Here is a 20,408-nt window from a genome sequence, read left to right as displayed (position 1 = left end):
AATTTTCTGAAGAAGGGTCTAGGCCCGAAACGTCAGCTTTCCTTCTCCTCTGATGCTGCTTGGCCTGCTGTGTTCATCCAGCTTTACACCTTGTTATCTCACAATTGAAGATCCACTGGACAAGCTCTTTTCTCTGGGGAAAAAAAAAGGCCGGGATGTAATCTCAGATGTCAGAAAAAGATTTCTGATGTAAACATGTAGAGATATTATCTCCATTTTTGGAGAGTCCAAAACAATGACTACTTCCAACAAAGAATTCAGAAAAAAAATCTAATTACACACTGCTTAAAGGCTGTAGAACTTGCTAACACATTGGAGCGAGTAAGCCAAATAGGAGATGTCTTATGATGTGCATTTACACTGGGGGAGAAACTAACATACAAATAGTGTATTCAAAAATCAGTCTCATAACAGGATTTTTTCGCATCATTGTGGTGCAAAATTGCTCTACCCAAATGCAACCAAGGCTAAAGCTATACATCAAGTACATAACCTTGCATGAGTCCAGAGCAAAGTAAAACCAGGTGCTCTGGTTTCCTCCCAAAGTAGTGCAGGTTAGGTGGATGGGCCAAGCTGAAATTGCCCATAGTGTTCAGGGATGTGCAGGCTAGGTGGATTAGCCATGGGAAATGCAGGGTTACAGGGGTAGGATGGGTTGGGAGTGGGGTGCTCTTCAGAGGGCTGGTGTGGACTCAACGCACTGTATAGCCTATTTCCGCACAGTAGGAATTCTATGATTCTAAAACAACTACCAACTAGGTTCTAAACTACGCACAATTATTTCAAGCTGCCTTCAACAAATTTTTAATTCAAAATACACCCAAGGATTATACTGCAACAATAAGCCTTTACCCAGCAAAGTCCTTAAAACATTAAACTCAGTATTTGAACATCTCCATTGTTTTCAGTAACCAGTATGGACGTACCACACAAGGTGCAATCTGAACACACCAAAACAAAATTTGAAAACTATCTGTGGCGTTCAAAAAGACTGAACCTTTCCTTGATCAAAACTAACTACCCACATCGGTTCCTTATCCATTTATGACAATTTTTCTTTCCAAAATTCTTTGGCCCAGCCTCAATTTTTTTTGTATTAAAGACTTACTTCCATTAGCCAATGGATAAAGAGCCTTCACCCATTTATTTCTGACCTACATGTAATACTAGATATTAAGTTTCATTGGGCATTGTTTAAGCCCCTTGTATATTGTGTTTTACTCAGCTAGTGATCCCTGGACTGCCTCTTACATTTCCACCACCCCCAATTAGTATAAAGGCACTGAGGCAAACAAAACAGATCTGCACATTTATGTAACATTTTTCATGACACCAGCAAAGTGCTTTAGAACCAATGAAATACAAAGTTATTATTGTAATATAGGTAATGTAACAGCTAGTTTGCACAAACTCCCTCAAATAACAGATAGTAGGAACTGCAGATGCTGGAGAATCTGAGATAACAAGGTGTAGGGCTGGATGAACACAGCAGGCCAAGCAGCATCAGAGGAGCAGGAAACCTGACGTTTCGGGCCTAGACCCTTCTTCAGAAAATCTGAAGGGTCTAGGCCCGAAACGTCAGCTTTCCTGCTCGGCCTGCTGTGTTCATCCAGCTCTATACCTTGTTAGCTCCCTCAAATAACAAGCAAGATGAGGACTAGATGATCTGCTCTTCTCCTTTGGGAGCCTAGCACAACTTCAAAGGTTGGTTTAATTTGGGGTGTTACTTACTGGAAAAAAGTAACGGAGTTCAGATTGAATTTATTACTCTACTGGTTTCTGTTGCCTACTTTAGTCTTCAGGTTTACTTTCAGTTTTAGTTGTAACGGAATTGACAGTCTGTGGCTGCGGAACTCCCTGAATTATAACTTCTACGTTCCCATTTCAAATTTAACACCGATTCGCTTTCAATTACGAGCGTCAAAGAAGTCTTAGAGCCCCATGGTGAACTAAATAAGAGAGGGATCTTGACCTCAGAAGGCTATGAAAGCAGGATCATAAAATATTTATTCAAGGCAGGAAAGTTAGAGGTTATCGGAGTTTACGAGGAATGGGAAATCCCAAAACAATCAGGCCAGTCACTACCTCCTGGAAGGGCAGAGCCGGCTCAAGGGGCCGTACGGCCCAGTTCTGCCCTGATTTGTATTTTGAGCCCTCTCGGTTTGCCCGGGACTTTCTGGCCGTGTTACTTTCGTCGCTGTCCAGACGGCCGAGAAGGCGGTGAGGGCCGACACCACACAGTAAACTTCTAGAAGCTTCCACTGCAGCTGAAGCGCTCGTGTACCAGCAGAATGTCACACAATCCCTACAACTGCATCCCCCTCCAGAATCAATGCCGGGCACCGAATCTACGCCGCGACAACATGGCGGAGGAGACGGGGAGCTTTCCCCACCGGCCGAGGTCACATGGTCGACTAGACCCCCTCCCTCCACCCCTATAAAAAGCGCCCCTGGGAGCGGACAGCACCGACACCCCACAAGTCACGTGCCTCACCCCCACCCCCACCCACACTAGAGTCCGTTACCCGAGCGGCGCGAGAGCCCTTTTCAAACGCGGCGGTCATTCGAGCCGCGCGCCCATTCCTTTAAGCAGATCCCCCGCGCACTCCGTTAAAAATACACACCGGGGAGGGGGGCGACGAGAAGGAGCTGCTCCCCGTTTAAAGAAGCGCTATCGACCCAAGAACCCCCCACTCGTCCAAAACAAAAAAAAAATCACCTCTCATCAACACCGCCTCCCCCCTCCCCACAAAAAAAACACCTCCCGCATTAGGCCTCGCCCTTCGGCGTCACCGGGCTCCAGGCTGTGACGCACCCCGCCGCTGCGGGAGTAGTAGGGGGTCCACCCCGCTGTCGCGCCTAGTCCCCAGGGGAAGAAAGAAACTGTGTAAGGCCTCCCGCTTCGCCCAGGAAGCGGCCTGCCAGTCGGTACATCTTTCTCTCCTCTCCCCCCCCCCCGGGCAACACACGGCGCGGGCTCCGCCGCCATGTTGATGCCATGAGGCTTTCTTTTTCAGGCTTCCCTAGCTGGAAGCGGAAGTGGTTTCGCAAGACAGAAGGGGAAAAGAAACATGGAATAAAATCGCCCTACCACCTCAACAGGTAATTATTAAATATTTTTATTTGAAAGAAAACACTTTTTATAATTTGTAGCCTTTCGAGACCCGTACCTTGGTGATACGCCTGGGAAGCCCGCCTGCCATTGTCGCTCGATGTTTGGGCGGCGATGCTTTCTTTCGCTCGCTCTCCTGTGTTTCTCTCTCTTCCCACAAAACTGCGGGAGGAGCCGGAGCCTGTCGTCTCTCTCCTGTTTCTTTTGCCCTTCCCCCACTTCCGCGTGCGTCAGGGGAGCGTGCGGGGCCCACTGGATAATGTAGTGCGCCGGGCAGCTTCCGCCCTTTGGGCTGACTTCGCCGGAGGACTACAACTCCCGAAATGCACCGCGAGCCGTCTGCAGGACTCCCTTTAACCCTGCAGGCTGCAGCCTTGCGGGTGTGTGTCTGCACTGCTGGGAAACGAAAGTGATTGTGCGTGTCAGAAAATGCAAAGCAATAACACGAACAGCTGTAAATCGGGCAGCATTCAATGTTCGCTAGTATCTGCAACCTACTCGGTTGTGGAATGCTTTTGGAAGGCATAATGTCACCAGAGTCTCCTCCCCCACCATAAGCCAATGGATTTGCGCCACATTTTCGTGATTTAAGAGTTGGACAAGAACTCCACAATTTCCAACGCTCTTGAATTTTAAGCAACCTAGGTTATTCAACTTTTAAGATCCTGTAAACTTTGAACAATCGTTTATTCTGCAACGTTCAAAGCTTGCTGAAACTGGCTTTTTCTCTCTCTTCCCCCACCCCGTACATGACTAATTAGTTCCAGTGTACCCTTATACTGGCCACCTCACGACTTGCCCAACCCAATAAATTACTGAGCCCTAACTGTTTGACGTCACGCTGCGTTAACGAGGTCCTGCCCTTCACCACCCTCGAGTTCCGGGCTTTCGTACCTACAGAAACTAAACATCTACTCCACCCCCCACAACAGTATTGTCTCCAGTTTTTGTTCAACGCGACCTGTAGTTGAACCGGATTGGCCAACTCTGCAGAAATATTCTTTTGTAGTAGTCACTTCTCTCACATTTCCCACTTTTCTTGTAATAACTAGCCCATTTGATCCCGTAGCTGGTACCTGTCTGTAGCACAGGCTTCTGCCTTGTCCAAAAGTATAGTAAGCAGCTACTCTTTGAAACTTACATCAGTTATCAATGTGCCAGGTTACCATTTTTTAATTTTAACAAAATTGAATCACAGACAAAAAAATTTGGTTGGAGATAGTAAGAAGGTCCCAATACGAAACGTCAACTTTCCTGCTCCTCTGATTCTGCCTGGCTTGCTGTGCTCCTCCATCTCCACACTGTTGTCAAAAGTTTTGGTTGATTGTTTCAGTGGCTGGAATGGAGTTTAAAGACCTTGTTACATTATCTGAATAGTGAAGCATTTTTCAGTAGTTTAGACTTACCTCAGCTAACAACAAACCAGATAAACTGGTCATTTATATAGTTTATGTAAATTGGTTGCTGAGATGTCTACATTTGTTCCACATACTCAATTTATCTGAGCCACTTGCCCAATCATTGTACTTGCTAACTCTCTTACCTGTTTTAATTTTCACACTCGTCACAACTCATGTCCTTTTCTGATACCATAAAGCTCATTTGAGTTCCCATCAGACCTAATTGCCAACTTTCCAACAGTTAACAATGAACAGTTCTGAAAGTAATCACTGTGTGCCTTGTACATAATTATCTTAAACGTAATTAAAACCAAAGTTTTGGGCTAGAGAACAAAGTCAAGATTGGCCAGTTGGACTGGGGTAGTGGTACACCAATGACAGACCTGAGCAAGGTAGTAAGTAGCAGATTTTGGTATACATGGAATATAAAGCAATCATGACATGACAGCCAGGACAGAGAATAACCTAATCAAATACATGACAGGCAAGGGCCTTTCTAAAGGAGACAGGTCTGCCTTGTTAGGAGGTTTCTCAGCCCTACATTCCCTCTTCTCCTCAAACCCAACCCCAATGTCTTCTATAGGCATTTTAACAGCACTAGGTTTGTAGGAGGAAGCATTAGGGACAATTAGCAATGAAAAAGAAGGCCTACATTTGTAGGCAAAGGATGTGACTGAGATACTAAGTAACTATTTTGATTTTGACTCTACCAGGTCATAGTAAAAGGAGAACAAAATTGAGATATTGGTTGAGCTATAAAAAAAGCTGAAGAGGAGGTGTTAGAAAGGCTGCTTGTACTTTCAATTGATAACTCATCAGGACCTAAATGAGATATATTCAGGGATTGAGAGGGAAGTAAGGGTGCAAATTAGGTACTGGCTGTAAACATCCAGTCCTCCTTAAAGACTGAGGTTGTACCAGATGACTGGAGAATTGCAGATTTTTTTTTCCTTTATTCATTCACAGGATGAGGATGCTGCTGGCTAGGCAGCATTTATTGTCCATCCTTAATTGCCCTGAGGGTAGTTCAGAGTCAACGACATTGCTGTGGACCTGGAGTCACATGTAGGCCAGACCAGGTAAGGATGACAGTTTCCTTCCCTAAAGGACATTCGTGAACCAGATGGGTTTTTCTTGACAATCAACAATGGATTTATGGTCATTCCAGATATTTATTGAATTCAAATTCCATCATCTGCCATGGCAGGATTCAAACCAAGTCCCAGAACGTTATCTGTGTGTCTGGATTAACAGTCCAGCAATACTACCACTAGGCCATCGCCTCCCCTGTTACGCTCTTGTTCAAAATGGTTAAACAACCAGTAAATACAAGCCTGTCAGTTTAGTGGTGGGAAAACTTTAGCAACAATAATTTGTGACAAAAGTAACAGTTACAAACATTAACATTGGGAGAAGTGAGGAAAGTTAACAAGGATGTTTAAAGGCAATTCAGGCTTAACTAACTTGGTTGAAATTTTTGAAGAGATACAGATTGGTGAGCTTAAATGTGATTGATGTGGTGTAAATGGACTTCCAAAAGGCCTGTGCTAAGGTGTCATATAATAGACTTGCCACAAAAGCTGATTCCTAAAGAATAAAAGGAACAATGGCAGCATAGATACACTGCCCAATAAATGATGGGAAACAGAGTGGTGGTCAATGGTTGTTTTTCAGACTGGAGAAAGGTGTAAAATGGTGTTTCTCAGCAATTGATATAAAGATTGTTGCTTTTCATAATCTACATTAATGACTTGGGTGTATAGGACAGAACTTCAAAATTTTTACATGACACAAAATCTTGAAAGCATAATGAATCATGAGGAGGATAGTGTTCACCTTCAACAGATGAAATTTAACCTAGAAAAAGTGTGACAGGATGCATTTGATAACAAGAATGAGGAAAGGCAATAAGAAATGGTCAGTAAAGTGGATGCAGGAATAATGGGGTCTTGGAATATAGATGCACAAATTGTTGAAGATTACAGAGTAAAATGAGAAATACACATGGCATCTTAGGCTTTGAAAATGGAGAATATATAGATACAAAAGCAAGAATCATATCACAAATATTTACAAAGTAAAAATTAAGCCTGAACTGAAATATTGTGATTAATTCTGCCATTGCGTTTAAGGAAAAATATGATGATTTTAAAGAGGATGCAGAAAAAAGTTGTGAAAATGTTTCAAAGATGAGGAACTTTAGTCTTTGGATAGACTGGAGAATCTGGGCCTGTCATCCTTCAAAATAGAGCAGTTTGTGACATGACATTTGATAGAGGTGTTCAGAGTCATGGGCAAAATCATAAAACTCATCATAGCCACAGTCTGAGGATACAAGGTAGGCCCTTTAGGACTGAGAATAGGAGAACTTTCTTCACCAAGACAGTTAAGCCTGTGGAATTCTCTGCCACAGAAAGTGCTTTGAGGTCAAAAATTAGGTCAAAAGCATTAAAAGTTTAAGGAGTTAGGGTACAGTTCTTAGGGCTAAAGGGGTCAAATGATATGGGAGAAAACAGGAAGAGGATATTGAGTTGGATGATCAGCCATGATCATATTAAATGGTAGAGCAGGATCAAGGGCTGAATGGCCTATTCCTATTCCTGTTTTTTATGTTTCTACGTAAAATGGAATTGGATAAACATCTTAGGGAAATAACTTGTAGGGATTTAAGAAAAGTGTGATTAGCTAAATTGCACCATTTGCTGAATTGATTGAAATCTGTCCTGTGCTGTTATCATTCTTTGCTTAATTCTTGTGATTTGCTCTCATGGATTAATTTACCTCACAGTATAAGAATGTGCAGGAGATATTTTTGACAACAGGAAAATGTTTACAGAATGAGAGTGAGTGGTAATGTACTGAAACCAGATTTTGACTTTGTTAGATAACCTAAGTCTAAATTCCAGCCTGGAATATAGAAACATTCCAGTTTCTCAGAGTTTTCTGGTGTTAGTTTCATCACGTAAGAGGAAGGAAGGAACCTGGACTCTAGGTGTTCATTTCAAATTTGCTAAATTATTGTGGTAGATGAGGAAGCAATCAAGACTATTTGAATTCCTTTTATTTCTATTCTACAATTCAAGAAGGATATGGGTAGCTAGGAATAAGAATGCAGGAGCCACGTAGTGCAGTAACGTCAGCTCTTGGAATCAAAGATCTACAAAGGTTTACAGCACAGGAGGCAGCATTCAGCCCATCAGGTCTGTGCTAACCATCTGCTGAATCCAAAACTAATCCCACTGTCCACCTCTACATAGCCTTGTACCAATGCTCGAGTAATCACACATATCACTGTCTCCCCATTGCACTTCATCAATATGCAGCTTTTTCTCTAATGTCTATATCATTTTTAATCCCATACTCCGATCAAAACTAACCTCACTGCACACACTGTTGCATGTTGCTGCATTTCAAATATTTAGCTAAATGTTTCCTCAAAAGATCACCGGTCTCCATCTGAAATGTTCCAATTAGCAAAATATTCATGTTTTAACAATTAAAAACTATTGTAAATATCCCTAATCATAAATATTTTCTGGTTTTGTTTTCATGCTAAAATTTGGAGCATAAAAGCTGGTTTCTTCCCACTGCAGAACAAGAAGGTCAGAATCCAGGATTTTTGATGGCATGACAAGGGAAAGATGGAGCATAGTACTGTGGTTACAAGAGACTACTGCCTCTGTTTTAATGCCTTGGGCACAAAAAAGCCACTTCTTTTGGCACAACGATTCTCAATGGGTACACAGTGTAATCAGTAGCATAGAAATTTCCATACTGCTTTAATTGCAGCTTCTCCTCAGCCATCACCTGAAGTTATTGACTCATACAGGTAATACTGATCAGAATCTAGAACCTCATTCACTTGACTCTTTTTCAGGTATGAACTGAGATAGCCTGTGCCAACATACTGTTTGCCCACAGGCAGAAGCATAATTCTCCAATGTGATTCTCTCAACTGATGTCTGCTTGCATGCACTTCTATATAGGGGGTCTTGGAAGATGAGGAAATCCTGCAAGCTACATCTCTTTTCTCTAGCCCAGAGCGCACAAGTATGAATTGCCAATCCCAACCATTTTCCCATTAAAATCAGCCATGCTGGGGATTGAGGCAGTTGCATTTGTGCTCTGCATGAGTAAGTCTAAAACTTTCTAATAGAAGTCTCAAAAATGTATTTTAAATGTCTTTAATTTGAAAATACCCTCTATACTCAAGAGTCGATTTTTGTCTACAAATCTTTTGTCCAAAAACTCAAAATCTTTTACTTATCTCTCATGTTTCGCATTGATTCCAATGCATCAACTTGGTGAGGAGTTGATGGCATAGTAGTTACATCCCTGGACCAGAAATCCAAAGAGCCAGGCTAATGAGGCTGCACAGTGGCTCAGTGGTTAGCATGACTGTATCACAGTGACCCGGGTTCAATTCCAGCCTCGGGCGACTGCGTGTGTGAAGTTTGCACATTCTCCCCGTGTCTGCATAAGTTTCCTCCCACAGTTCAAAGATGTGCAGGCTAGGTGGATTGGCTATGGGAAATACAGGGATAGGGTAAGGGGGATGCATCTGGATGGGATGCTCTTTGGAGAATCAGTGTGGACTTGTTGGGCCGAATGGCCTGTTTCCACACTAGGGATTCTATGATTCTAATGTTCCGGTGCGATAGGTATAATCCTGCTGTGGCAGGTAATGAAATTTGAATTTGGTAAAATCTGAAAATTAAAAAATGCTAGCAAGAGACAACTATGTCAATTGTTGCAAAAACGTATCTGGTTCATTAACGTCCATAGGGAAGGAATTTTTTTTTCCTCTATTCATTTGTGGCATGTGGGATGTGGGCGTCACTCGCTGGCCAGCATTCTTGCCCATCCCTAATCTACCAAATTTACCAACCTGGGTCTGGCTTACATGTGACTCTGATACGCAGCAGGTTGAGTCTTAACTGCCCTCTGTACAGCCAGGGATGGACAGTAAATGTTGGCCTAGGCAGCACCTGTACCCCATGAATGAATTTAAAAAATATTCATTTGAAGGCAACTGTTCAGCTCCTCATGCTGTTAAGGTTACCATCTCACTGCTGCGTGCTATGTTCCCAGCAATTCTGTCCTCCGACATGACAATATAAGATCAAGAAGGAACATCAAATATACAACCCAGTTCAAACTTATAGTCATTGAATTTACAGAGCTGACAAATAATTGTACAGCAGCTAAAGAGATAAAGAAATCAGAGAAAAAAAAAATCGTTGGAGACTGGAGGATGCTGTCCACATGGCTTAGCCAGATGCCCAAGAGTGACATGTAGAGGAAAGCCTAATATGTGGCCGTAATGAAGTTGCAAAATATGTAAGTAAAAATCACTGGAATGGCCTCTCAGTTTCTTGCAGATCTATTGGAATCTTTGGCCTGAAACAATCAAGATAATTAGGGTCCACAGATTTCAAAGCCAACTCTGGATGATATACCAGGTTGATGAAGAAAAATAGTTTTGTACCACAATACCAGGATTTTACAGGACACTCATTGCATTTCAGTGGGTACAACCAAACACTCTCAAAAGAATGGATATTGATTGACCTATATTGGTAATAGTGAAGGCAACTGGCCAGGAGTAGATTCATTATTGTATTGTTGTGCATGACTGACAAAAGACAAGGCTTCTAACAATAGTGATATTGAAGAGAAAAACCCTTCCAAAACATGAATTCCTAAAAGAAGTAGTCACTTACCATCACAACAAAGGATGTATGAATTCAGGTGGCTTGAAAATCAGACTGAGGAAAGTTTAGAGGATTATGTGAAGAATTTTTTTTCTCATCTGGTATATGTTCCTTGTTGGTGATGTTGCTGAAGTTAGGTTATAAAACAGTGATGCTGCAGTGATTCCTGATTGTCTAACCAGCCTGTTCAACCATTGGATGTCTCTTCATGTTTTGGAGGGGCTTTTCTCTTCAATATCACTATTGTTAGAAGCCTTGTCTTTTGTCAGTCATGCACAACAATACAATAATGAATCTACTCCTGGCCAGTTGCCTTCACTATTACCAATATAGGCCAATCAATATCCATTCTTTTGAGAGTGTTTGGTTAAAGCCACTGAAATGCAATGAGTGTCGTCATGATCCTGTAAAATCCTGGTATTCTGTTGTGGGACAAAACTATTTTTCTTCATCAACCTGGTATATCATCCAGAGTTGGCTTTGAAATCTGTGAACCCTAATTATCTTGATTGTTTCAGGCCAAAGACATGAGAAGAAAATGAAATGATTGGAGAAGAGAAGACATTCACTGAGGGAGGCAGCAGACAGGCTCTGACAATATCAACCTTGTGTGAATAGGTTAGAGGCCAGGGATGAAATCAGAACTAAGATCATCATCGAATCATTGAATGAATGGGGTTGTCCAATGCACTTTATGGACACAAAATGATTATTTGTGGAATGATATGGCGAATGATGACATGAATGCTGATAAAGATGATGTTGATGACCTAAATGATGCGATTCAAAAACCAAAGTAGGACAAGTTATTTGGTTATGAAAATGAGGAGGGTGATTTTTATTGACTTTAATGCATGTTCAATACACAGCCTGTTGATGTTCTTTTCTATGCTGTGATAAAAACTGAATAAATTTGTATTAATTCCATGGCTCTTGTTTCTGATTAATTTGATACATTTGACTATAGTGTACACGAATTAATAACACGCTTTTTACTCTGCAGGCTAAACCTTTTTACATTGTGATCCTGTTTGGATGCTTGACCTTACCCATTAGTCCCAGACCTTAAGACTGGAGGCGGTGGGTGTTTAATTTTCAGAATTGATAAATTCAAAGAGCACATACTTCTGCACAGGGATTTTTGAAACAAAATTCAGGCCTCAAGATTTGGTCACGTCTACTGTTCTAAAAACTCTTGATTTAAAAGGATCACACAACTTCTAGTAATCGGGCACAGAACCATTGTTGTCTCTGAGATTGTGATTCCACTTGGGGTCCTAAAGTTTGAGAAGCCCTGCTGTAGTTATCATTTAAGAGTGGTTATTTGGGAGAGGTAGTGTAGGCAATTCTGTGGGACTGTGTCCCAACATCATAGTCCTGACACAAAATTATCCATAAGTATTTTGATTTTTGTGCCTTGCAAGTGATGAATTGAAATTAATTTTCCTGTGGAATGAATAAAGTTTCACTCAATCATATGTGTAATTTAATGTTATTTAAATATAGTATTTTATAGGAATGATATGAAAGAGTTGCATTGACCAGTACACATGTGGAGTATTTTCAAGTAGAAGTAACAAGGTATTGACTGAGCTATGGCATTACAAATACCGTAGATAACATCAGTATCTAAGAAAGACTAGCTTTAATGTGAGATTTCCCTGAGCTCCTGAAACTTGATTTGAGGCAAGCAGATTTCAGAAAATCTGTTTTTTTGCTAAGATTTAGGTTGATTTTATTTAAACATTTCACATTATGTTTGTTTGGCTATTCCATTGCCAACAGCAAAGGATGAGGTTACTCCAAGTAATCTCCATCTCCATCAAAGCCAACAGAAGCCTCAATATTACATTCCTCTCATTAACATGAATAAAGGGGTGAGATATTTGTTTTATCTTCCTGTATTGCGTAACAGACCACTGCAATAAATGTCAGATGTCAAATCATGCACTCCTGCAGTAGAACAGCTATAAAGTATTAATAACTTTCATTTATGTAATTAATTTTGATAGCATATGCATTTGTGTAATAACGGTAACAATGATGGAGGAATACACTGGTAGCCTGGTTAATAGTAATCCATGTTAGTGCAGAACTTAGTATATTACAGATCTGTCTTGTACCCAAATTTTTAATTTAAATTTTGTCATTTTGGAACTTATTTCAGAATATTGTTAAAGTGTTAATGTTCCACAAATGATTTAGGAAGCAGCCACAGAGATTACTAATTCTGTGTATATAGATATGTACAAGTCAAATTCACATTTAGGGGCAGCACGGTGGCTCAGTGGTTAGCACTACTGCCTCACAGCACTAGGGACCCAGGTTCAAATCCACCCTCGGGTGACTGTCTGTGTGGAGTTTGCACATTCTCCCTGTGTCTGCATGGTTTTGCTCCGGTTTCCTCCCACAGTCCAAAGATGTGCAGGTTAGGTGGATTGGCTATGCTAAATTGCACATAGTGTTCAGGGATGTGTAGATTAGGGAGATGGGTCTGGGTGGGATGTTCTGAGGGTCAGTGTGGACTTGTTGGGCCAAAGGGCCTGTTTCCACATTGTAGGGATTCTATGGATTCTATTCTATATCCAGACAGGAATCAATGCAAAAATCATGCAGTTGGCTTTCCTTTTACTGTTCTTCCCAGCTCCCAACCTGTTGGAAATTTTATTGGGAATGGGCAAAGCAATTTTTAGATTGGTAGGAAAGGTCAAGGACAACGGATGTGCCCAGCAGGTAAGCCTATTCAGGCTTCAGTGAGGGAAAATGTGGGTTGAGGGACATCTCCATCACTGGCTACCTTTCCCAGTTGGGATCCACTTCACCAAATTCTCACCTGCCCAACAGGTGTTTCTCCACGCCCCCCGCCATTGAACTATTCAACATGTTTTCCACCACCCCCCATCCCCCCTCACTCCACCATACATGGACTGCAGTGGTTCAAGAAGATGGCTCACCATCATGGGCAACAAATGCAGTCTTTGTCATCAATACCCACTTCCCATGAAAGAATTTTAAAAATTGCTTGATCTTAACATAATAACTGACAACTGTTTAGTGTCCAAACTGCACTGCAGTGTTTATTATTGTGCTGCTAATTTGAGCTGTATTGTGTTAGCAACTGCATTAAAGCATCTCTGCAGAAAGAGTTATTTTAAAATGTAAAATGAAATGCCCTAAGATGAATATTTCTTTGGTCATTTAATTTTTAGGGCATTGCACTGGAGTTCCAGTTGTTGGGCAGAATTCAGTCAAGACCTTAATAATTTTTGTATGTATTTTCTGGGCATTTGGTTTTAATGATTCCTTATTCACTCAAAATTAATTTCTTTGTTTCTTTCCAAATGGGAGAATTTGGACGATTAACAGGACATTCAATTCTGTAAACATAGGATTCTGGTTTAATCAGGGAATGTTTCATTTGCAATTTAGGAGGTTGAATTTGGTTAATATCAAAAGGATCTATTAACAAATGAAGTTAGAACAAAGGTACATTTGATCTCTCAAGCCTGTTCTATCATCCCTAAGATTATGGCCAATCTGCTTGTGTTTTAAATTTTACATTTCTATTTATCTCCGATAACCTTTTGTTTCCCTTACTGAACAATCTAACTATCTCTGCCTTAAAAACATTTAATAACGCCACTAATCATTCTAATAGTCATTGTGTATGCCCATTGGTTCCTTTATCTTTTTGAGCCTTGAAGCATTTTTCCTAAGACTCAGTTAGGACATCAGAGTTATAAAACAGAAGAATATGCAATAATAAACTCTAGAAAGGAATAACAATCTCACCGTTCGCTGGTAATGGTCAATTAGCAAGGCCCCATTAGTGGCCCCAACAGACGCAAGAGATTTTAAAAATTCTCCAAAAAAAATGCCAATACATCATCTCACTGAAGAGGAAGTTGTAAACTACTGAACTACTTATACCTGTCAGTTTCTACAGTTACAGTTGAATGCGCCATTCAACATAATTTTTGGAAGCAATTTTGTAAAAGAATCCAAAAACAAACAATTTAAATTTATCAATCTTTTGAGTAATGTCATTGGACCATAGCACTATGGAAGGGACATTTTAAAAAAAGTCATGAAGAAGCTGACTTGGCACCTTTCATATTCTGAATGTATAGTAAATCTTATATCTAGGAGTCTCTGATTCCACAGAAAAATGCTGATTTTAAACACTAGTGCCAGTCATTGAATATATATCCTTTCTTAAAGACATACGGTTTATGTTAAAACCTCCTCATCAATTATTGATCCAGCTTAATTTGCACTGTTGCTCTCAGTTGAGTTATTATTTATATGTTGGCCTTCAACCAGGCTAGTTGCTGGAGGGTATCAGTTGACATATTGGATATCTATGGCAGTTATGTCCTACCAAATGGATGAACAGGGAGCTGAATCTCAAATTTATGGCTGAGTGAAAATTTAGGTTTTTGTAATTTGCAGACACTAAAGTGTTTGATGCATATTTGGCTGTTGTATTTTATGCTGGAATACATATAAATCTGAAATCCATCTAAACTTGTAGCTCACATGGTTGAGTTTGATAGAAAAGAATGCACCAACACATGAAACAAAAAGTCAACATTACTGGCAATGCTCACAGCCAAAGATTTTTTTTGAAGACTAGTTGTGATCCCACATCTGACCGAAGTAGCTGCTGCTGTCTCTCAACGAGCACAGTTTAAATGTCAATCTAAGTATTTTCCTCTTGCTTGTAAAAGCTGAGTTTGCCAGCAATGGCGGATGGCACTTGAGTTTAAATACTCAATTTAGTTTTTTTCTTCAGTGTTTTCCTTAAAAGAATTGGCTTAATAATAAAGCAACTTTGCAAAATAATACATTACAGCACCAAAAGATAATTCCCATTTACATGCAGATTTAAAAGCACAAAAACTAGCTGTATACACACTCGTAGAAAAGTGAAGAGATCACCTAGTTAAAGCATTTTATTGGTATGAGGAATTAAATGTTTGTATTTAGTCTTAAGATTATCTGTTTTAAAACTGACATCTTCCTTGATTGCCCTGGAGTCCCAGGAGTTTGAAATTAATCCCCTGGACAGAGCTACAAGCAACCTTAAAGAAAAGTCATAAAAGCATTATAAATGTGTTTCTTTAGTCTTACTTGCGCAGTTTCCTTTATGAGTTACTAAAATAAATTATACTATAAAAGATAGATTTAACTGAGTGAGGTGGATGGAGGTGAGAGGATGTGTGATGAAGCTTTCGGAACGTTTATGTTCAGCCTGTGTTGACAATCTATTCTGACCAGAGTCCGTTTATGTTCGGGAAGATTATCTGGGAATGCAGTGAGATCTTGATCAACTAGGCTAGTCCAGCTGAGGAATGGCAATTGGTGTTTAATTTAGATAAATGCAAGGTGTTACATTTTGGTGGGTCAAACCAGGGCAGGATTTACACAGTCAATGGTACGGCCCTGGAGAGTGTTATAGAACAAAGAGGTCTAGGGGTACAGGTTCATAGCTCCTTGAAAGTGGGATCACACGTAGATAGGGTGGTGAAGAATGCTTTTGACAAGCTTGCTTTCATCACTCAGAGCATTGAATACAAGAGTTGGGATGTCTTGTTGCAGCAGTACAAGACATTGGTGAGACCACATTTGGAGTACTGCATGCAGTTCTGGTCGCCCTACTATAGAAAGAATATTGTTAATCTAGAAAGAGTGCAGAAAAGATTTACCAGGATGCAACCTGGACTGGAAGGTTTGAGTTATAAGAAGAGGTTGGATAGGCTGGGATTTTTTTTCCCCTAGAGCGTAAGAGGCTGAGGAGTGATCTTATAGAGGTTTATAAAATCATGACAGGCATAGATAAGGTAGATAGCCAACAGCTTTTCCCCGTGGTAGGGAAGTGTAAAACTAGAAGATATAGGTTTAAAATGAGAGGGGAGAGATACAAAAAAATCCAGAGGGGCAGATTTTTTTTCCACACAAAGAATGGGGAGTGTCTGGAACAGGCTGCCAGAGGTAGTGGTGGAAGCAAGTACAATTTTGTTTTTTAAAAAACATTTAAACAGGTGCATGGAAGGGATAGGTATGGAGGAATATGGACCAAACACAGGTAAACAGAACTAGTTTAATTGTGAAAGCTGGGAGTAAGGGCCTGTTTCCATGCTGTAGACCTCTATGACTGTAAGTGAGAAACACCTTTATTTTCATGGCCAACAATCCTAAAATGTTGTATCTTAAACAGTCTAATTTAGATCAGTTGTTCTGGGAAAAAGAAAACTGGTTTGAGCATTTGTTATACAATATGTCAGTAGCAATGATGTGGAGATGTGTTGTACTGGGGTGGACAAAGTCAGAAGTCACATGACACTAGGTTATAGTCCAACAGGTTTATTTAAAATCACAAGCTTTCAGAGCACTGCTCCTTCGTCAGGTGAAGTCCTGTTGGACTATAATCTGGTGTTGTGTGAATTCTGACTTAAGTGAGTAGGTCATCTTTCCTGACAACTTAAAACAATACAGCATTATTTTTAATGGTCTGATACTATTAAAATGATCCATTATTTGATGTTTATGCACTTAATATAAACTTTTCCGTATATTATTGCTAAAACATTGTTTTTCCTAAATAATGCACTATGTGTTAAAAGGTGGTGTATCATATTTCATCATGAAGTTGCTTGCCATACTTTTCATGTTTCAGCAGATGATGAAGTAGAAATTTTAACTTCAACAGCAAGGCAGTGGAGCAATAGTAGATGATGAATTCATTCCATCAAACTCTACCTGAGGTCTCTACCAATGATGTCAAACACAATATGTAAAACTTTGTATTTCAAACAATAAGAATCAGTTGTTGACTATTACTTCTTGCTGTATGATTTGAAGTACGCAAGTGCTGACCACTGTGAAGATGCTATGGCTTTAAGAGGTTATTTTGTCCTTTTATTTAAAGAGAAGTTTTAAGGCAGAAGTGCTGAGCTGTCTTTTTTGGAAAGCCAGTGAAAAAAAAAACAACTGCTTCTGAGGCCTTGGGTGTTTTTTTTTTAAAGTTGGAACAATAGAAGCAGCCTGGCTGGGTGTGGCTAGCGCTCACAGTCCAGGATTTCTTTTTTTTAGCTTTTAGATTCAGCAGAAGCTGCTGGTGTCTTGAAGAAGTAGAAGCTATTTTTCCCCTCTCGGTTACAGCTGGAAGCTGGGGTTTCTCTTCCTACTGTGGCAGTTGCACGTGAGAAAATCTGTTTTCTGAATTTTCCTTTTTGTAAAGGGATGTGTTGCATGGCATGTTACTACATTGGAACAGTTAATTAGTAATAGTTACTGTATCTATAATTCCATTAAGTTTTCCAATAGAGTTAAGTTTTAAGTTATACTATCATTTCCTTTGTTTTCTTGTATTTTAACTATAGTGTTTGAATAAATTGTGTTTTGCTTAATGTCAAGTAATTTGACCAGTAAAATTGCATCTGGAACACAGCACCTGATATTTACCTTTAAAATAAGAAAATGTTACAGTCTAGACTACCTTCTTGATATGTTTTGAGGGGGTCTGGTCTGGTCCATGACAGGGCACATTAAGTTATTCATATTTTCACATATAAGCCCTTCATCAAATAAAATACAAGAACCTGAAATTTCATAAACTGCTCGGTATATTCACATGTTGATTGATCTACTGTGCATTTGCAGCATTTTCATTTTTATTTTATGATATTTCCCACTGTAACATTGTAAGATATAGAAACCAAAAGATAAATATTTCATAAATATATTATGGGGAGGTGACAGTCTAGTGGTATTATCACTAGATCATTAATCCAGAATTTCAGGTAATGTCTGAGGACCTGGGTTCAAATCCCTGCCATGGCAGATAGTGGAATTTGAATTCAATAATCTGGAATTAACAGTCTAATGAGACCATGACTCTGTTATCAGTTGTTAAAGGGGAGAAACCCATATGGTTCCCTAGTTCCTTTAGGGAAGGAAATCTGCTATCTTTACCTGGCCTGGTCTACATATGAATCCAGACCCACAGCAGTGTTATCTGGAGTAACTGGGCAATTAGGAATGAGCAACAAATGCTGGCTTTGCCATCGATACTCACATCCCATGAATGAATTAAAAGATTTTTATTTAGGAAACAGAATTTTAGTGTCTTCAAGGCAGCACAGTCAACGAGTCACTTTTGTAATCTTGCATAATTGCCTCAAAGTGGAGCAACACCTCAAACTTCATCCCATAATTGAACACCATACTTCTCAATTCCAATGCAGTCAGTTCTGCTATAAACACAATAGCTGTGTTCCTGTGCAACATTGCGTAATAGAAAATTGCGCCATAGAAATAACGGGACCTATGGGAAAAGTGGGGTTTGGAGCAGACCACCAAAAAAAAATCACTCAATAGTCTAACACAATGGATAGTACATTTGAATAAATGTTTAATTCATATGTAATCATGAAATAAAAGTAAATTTAACACTTTACCTTGAAAAAATGTCAAGATGACTTCATGGGGGAGGAGGTTGTACCTCTCACAGAAAGCACTTCACAACAAAGTCCATGAGATGATCATGTGATGTCAACGTGTACTCCTCTGCACATTGATGGAATCACATAATAGCCAATACAAGTTTGTGTTTTAGAAATAGTGTTCCCCATTTGTCAATCGTGTTACAGCCAATCCATGTTGACAAAACACACATCGCAGAACCAACTGTATGACACATATCACCATCGAAAAGGAAGCTTTTTTCAATATTGCTGAAAAGAGGAACATGTTGCACAGTCTTTTCATCTTGCATTCATCTGGACAAACATAAGCATAGCATGTTTTAAATGATAAGAAAAGGGTGCTGATTGGTTGGCAAGTTAACTTTGATTGGCTGAGGCTTTGCTATGGAGAACTACTGCTCCTACCACTCACTCCTCCCAAGCCACCAGGTAATTCAAAAAGGCTCAAGGCTTCAACATACCCTGAGAATAAATATGTTGTTTCCACTAAGTGAAAATGAACCCCATTACAAGCTCAACTGATTGTCTAAACTTGTTTGTCAGTGTAGCTACGAGTGCAATCAGAGTTTCTCAATTAGTGTTGCCCAATTACAAAACCACAACGAACAGTGGACATTTTGTTTTGGATTTTATAGGAACTGTGTTGGTTAAGTATGGCCTACAGTGAACAACCAAAGGAACAAGCTGATCAGCCAGTGCCTCAGATATACTACCTATGTATAAGGCATTGCACAAACACTTTATGCATACCATACAACTGGGCAATACTCTGTATGAATTTCAGGGCTGGTCTTTTGCCAACAACGTTGAGTCTTTGCCTTCTCAATTTTTCCACCAGTGAAAACTACTTGTCCAGATCCTTCATGATTCTAAATCTATCTGTATTACTATAAGCTCTTCATACCTGGAACAATTCTCTGAAATCTTTTTTGCACCCTTTCCAATGCTTTTAAAGCTTTCTAAAGTGTGATGCCTAGAACTAGACACATTACTCCAGTGAAGACTGCTCCAGTATTTTGTACAAGTTTATCTTAATTTCTTAACTTTCATACACCATGATACTATTTATAAAGCTCAGGATCTCAGACAGACTAACCACTTCCTGAACCTGTCCTGCCACCTTCAGTGATTTATCTGCATATACCCTCAGGTCCCTCTGCACCTGCAACCCCATTATGTTGTCTGTCTCTGTTTTCCTACCAAAACTAATGTCTTCACACCTCTGCATGACATTATTTGTCTGACCATTCTATCAACCTGTCTATGTCCTTTTGAAGGTCTATCTATCTTATTCTCCTCAAGTTTGCAATGCTTCCAAACTTTGTGTTTGCAAATTTTGAAACTGTGCCTGTATACCAAAGTCTAGGTCATTAACATGTATGAGAAAGAATAGGGGTCCTAACATTGACTCAGGGCCAGGGAGAAAAATCATGGATCTTGATACATCTCCTGTTTTGGGCTCTCATATCCTGCCCCTTTCATGCTTAACAGCTTCTGCCCAGCATCTGTATGATCTGCTTTCAATTTATACAATATCATGATCTGGCACAGATGAGGTCATTTAAGCATCAAGTCCTGTCAGTCCTATTATGTCTCACACCCCCATTGTTTTTTTTTTTTCCCTTCAAGCATTTGTCCAATTTCCTTTTGAGTACTAATTTGAATCTGTATCAACCACAATATCAGAGAAGGA

General features: G+C 40.0%; 1 protein-coding gene and 1 long non-coding RNA gene across 5 annotated transcripts in view; one reads left to right on the top strand and one right to left on the bottom strand.

The window, feature by feature from the left end:
• The window catches only part of LOC109931156 (ubiquitin-conjugating enzyme E2 N), a 38,644-nt gene extending 19,937 nt beyond the window's left edge, over positions 1–18,707 (bottom strand). The window contains exons 1-2 of one of the 4 annotated variants that reach the window (XM_048610341.1): positions 18,689–18,707; positions 3,171–3,505 (exon numbers count right to left, since the gene is read on the bottom strand). In XM_048610341.1, the coding sequence (XP_048466298.1) occupies positions 3,171–3,203 (33 nt within the window). In that variant the 5' untranslated portion in view covers positions 3,204–3,505; positions 18,689–18,707. Of the gene's footprint in view, positions 1–3,170; positions 4,061–18,688 lie in introns of those variants that run through there. The other 3 variants (XM_048610339.1, XM_048610340.1, XM_020530490.2) reach the window with 3 other exon arrangements.
• LOC125485775 lies at positions 2,532–11,151 on the top strand. Its single transcript, XR_007264472.1, has 3 exons — positions 2,532–3,102; positions 5,479–5,591; positions 8,106–11,151. It is a non-coding gene; the product is annotated as an uncharacterized LOC125485775 (long non-coding RNA).
• Positions 18,708–20,408: the final 1,701 nt, after the last annotated feature.

Source organism: Rhincodon typus, chromosome 22 (assembly GCF_021869965.1).
Source record: "Rhincodon typus isolate 14 chromosome 22, sRhiTyp1.1, whole genome shotgun sequence".
Classification (NCBI taxonomy): Eukaryota; Metazoa; Chordata; class Chondrichthyes; order Orectolobiformes; family Rhincodontidae; genus Rhincodon; species Rhincodon typus.
The sequence above is the reverse complement of the archived record's forward strand: the minus strand, read 5'-3'. Positions and strand labels throughout refer to the sequence as shown.